Consider the following 3,475-nt stretch of genomic DNA (forward strand, 5'->3'; position numbering starts at 1 on the left):
TATCTGGGATCATCTGGGATCAGATGGGATTATCTGTGATTAACTGGGATCAACTGGGATCAGCTCAGATTAGCTGGGATCAGATGGGATTCGCTGGGATTATCTGGGATCAGCTGGGATCTGGGGCCATCCCGCTGTGCCAAGGGGAAGCTCCAATCCTGGGAATTTCGGGGTCTCTGGGAAAAGGATATGGAGGGGTGGGGAATGGGATGGGAATTCTGGGAATGGGATTGGGATGGGAACGGGGATGGGATGGGAATTCTGGGAATGGGGATGGGATGGGGATGGGAACAGGGATGGGATGGGAATTCTGGGCATGGGGATGGGATGGGAATGGGATTGGGATTGGGATTGGAATGGGAATCGGTTGGGATGGGAATGGGGATGGGGATGGGATGGGATTGGGAACAGGGATGGGATGGGATGGGAATGGGATTGGGAATTCTGGGAATGGGAATGGGATGGGGATAGGATGGGACGGGAATGGGATGGGAATGGCTCCAGAGAAATTCCCAGGAGCGGCCAAGGGAGCTGGGAGAGCTCATCCCAGAGAAAAGTGGGATTGAAGGGATCCAGGGGGGATCCAGGGTGGGATCTGCTGGCTGGGAACAGGGACAGGAGCAGAGGGAGCGGCCTCGGGCTGGGATTTTCGGGAATATCCCCCTGGAAAGGGCTGCCCGGGCTGGAATTCCGGGCTGGAGCGGCCATTCCCGGCTGGAATCGCCATCGCTGGGGGGGTGGGATGGGAGCAGGGCCGGGATTTGGGATTTGCGGGATTTTTTGGGGATTTTTTTGGAATTTTTTGGGGATTTTGATTTTTTTGGGAGTTTTGGGGTTTTTGGGGGGATTTTTGGGGATTTTTTTGGGATTTCCCATCCCTGTGGACTTGGGATGGGTTCAGGGCCAGGATTTGGGATTTTTGGGGATTTTTTTGGGATTTTTTTTGGAATTTTGGGGATTTTGGGGGGATTTTTTTGGGATTGCCCATCCCTGTGGATTTGGGATGGGTTCAGGGCCAGGATTTGGGATCCCCATTCCCAGGATTTCCCATCCCTGTGGATTTGGGATCCCCATTCCCAGGATTTCCCATCCCTGTGGAATTTGGGATGGAACCAAGGCCCGGGCGTGGCTTTGAAGGCTCCATCGGAATTTCCCCACCTCCCCAACCCTGGGAATTCCCGGAATTCCCGGAATTCCCGACCTTCTCGTGCTGCCGCAGGTACTCGCCGCAGGCGTCCAGGATCTCCTCGGGATCCGCGTCTCCCAGGGAACACAGGGAATCGTGGATCTGCTCCTGCACCTCGGGATCCTTGTCCGTGGTCGCGTCCATCAGCGTCACCGCCAGCCCTGCAAGGGTCGCAATTCCCGGGATTCCGACTCCGGGATCCTCCAACCCCCACCAAATTCCCAACCCTTCTTCCCATTCCAAAGGGGCTCCTCCGTCCTCCCGGGGTTTTTCCTCCAGGCCAAGGCTCTGAGATTCCCGGTTGGAGCAGGAATTCCGGAGCATCCCCGTTTGGGGATTTTTCCCGGTTTTCCAAGGTTTCCGAGCCCTCAAAGCCGCCGATCCCTGTTCCCATCCCATCCTCGATTCCCTTAAAAAAGCCGGGAGAAGCGAGCAGGACAGGGAATCCTTCCCAGATTCATCCCGGAATTCTCTCCCCAAGATCCCAACCGGAGCAGAGGCAGCGCCCGGGATCGGCTCCCCCCCGGCTCCCGGCGCTGGGAATCGCAGCATTCCCTTGCTCCCACCCCCGATCCGGCCGGAATTCCCATTCCCACGGGAAAAGGCGGGAATGGCCGGCTGCACTCACGCCGGATGCGGGATTCCATCATGCTCCGCGTCTCCAGCTTTCCCGGGAAGGGCGGGCGCCCGGGACTCCCTGGAGAACCTATTGTTCCACGCTGGGATGGGAATTCCAGGGAGAACGGGGATGGGATGGGATGGGATGGGATGGGATGGGATGGGAAGGGGTTGATTCCAGGTGGGAATGGGGACAGAGGCTCTGATCCCGATGGGAATTCAATGGGAATCTCTGATCCCAGTGGGAATTCAATGGGAATCTCTGATCCCAGTGGGAATTCAATGGGAAGGGGCTGATCCCACTGGGAATGAAATAGGAAGCTCGGATCTGGGTGGGAATTCAATGGGAATCTCTGAGCCAGGTGGGAATGGGGACAGAGGCTCTGATCCCGATGGGAAAGGAGAAGGAGGCTCTGATCCCACTGGGAATCCAATGGGAATCTCTGATCTGGATCGGAATTCAATGGGAATCTCTGATCCCACTGGGAACCAAATGGGACGGGGCTGATCCCACTGGGAATTCAGTGGGAATCTCTGATCTGGATCGGAATTAAACGGGAATCTCTGATCCCACTGGGAATTCAATGGGAAGCTCTGATCCCACTGGGAATGGGGACAGAGGCTCTGATCCCGATGGGAAAGGAGAGGGAGGCTCTGATCCCACTGGGAATCCAATGGGAAGGGGCTGATCCAGGTGGGAATTCAATGGGAAGCTCAAATCTGGGTGGGAATTTAATGGGAATCTCTGAGCCGGGTGGGAATTAAACGGGAATCTCTGATCCCGGCGGGAATTCAATGGGAATCTCTGATCTGGATCGGCATTCAATGGGAATCTCTGATCCAGGTGGGAACTCAATGGGAAGCTCGGATCCCACTGGGAATTCAATGGGAATCTCTGATCCCGGCGGGAATTCAATGGGAAGGGGCTGATCCCGGTGGGAATGAAATGGGAATTCAGTGGGAATTCAGGGCAGCGATTCCGATCCCGCTGGGAACGAGGAAGGAGCCGCTGCTCCCGCCGGGAATTCCACGTCAGGGCACAGCCAGGCCGGGAGAAGTTCGGGAATTCCGGGAGCTTCCATGGGATCCTTCCTCATCCAGGTGGATGCTGCCGCATCCCGGGATTCCTGCGCCTCTTTCCGAGGGTCCTCCTGCGAGCGGGAAAAGGGGTTCACATCCCCCCCAATCCCCAAAAAAACCCCCAAACCCCATTCCTGGGAATCCCAATCCCAAAAAAACCCCAAATCCATTCCTGGGAATCCCAATCCCAAAAAAACCACCCCCAAACCCATTCCTGGGAATCCCAAAAAAAACCCAAAACCCATTCCTGGGAATCCAAACCCAAAACCCATTCCTGGGAATCCAAACCCCAATCCCATTCCCAGGAATCCCAATCCCAAAAAAAAACCCCCAAAACCCATTCCTGGGAATCCCAATCCCAAAAAAAACCCCAAAACGCATTCCCAGAAATCCCAATCCCAAAAAAGCCCCCAAACCCATTCCCAGGAATCCCAAAAAAATCCCCAAACCCCATTCCCGGGAATCCCAATCCCAAAAAAAACCCCTAAAACCCAAAAAGGGGGAAAAAAGGGGGAAAAAGGGGGAAAAGGGGGAAAAAAGGGAAAAAGGGGAAAAAGGAAAAAAAGGGGGGTAAAGGGGAAAGATTGGGAA

General features: G+C 55.3%; 1 protein-coding gene across 1 annotated transcript in view; it reads right to left on the minus strand.

Annotated features, from left to right (window-relative positions):
* LOC103614922 (maestro heat-like repeat-containing protein family member 1) overlaps positions 1-3,018 on the minus strand; it is a 14,835-nt gene extending 11,817 nt beyond the window's left edge. The window contains exons 1-3 of the mRNA XM_017733335.1: positions 1,815-3,018; positions 1,022-1,347; positions 635-729 (exon numbers count right to left, since the gene is read on the minus strand). Coding sequence (XP_017588824.1) covers positions 635-729; positions 1,022-1,347; positions 1,815-1,836 — 443 coding nt within the window. The 5' untranslated portion in view covers positions 1,837-3,018. The remainder of the gene's footprint in view (positions 1-634; positions 730-1,021; positions 1,348-1,814) is intronic.
* Positions 3,019-3,475: the final 457 nt, after the last annotated feature.

The sequence above is a fragment of the Corvus brachyrhynchos genome, unplaced genomic scaffold, assembly GCF_000691975.1.
Source record: "Corvus brachyrhynchos isolate BGI_N302 unplaced genomic scaffold, ASM69197v1 scaffold1045, whole genome shotgun sequence".
NCBI classification, from domain to species: Eukaryota; Metazoa; Chordata; class Aves; order Passeriformes; family Corvidae; genus Corvus; species Corvus brachyrhynchos.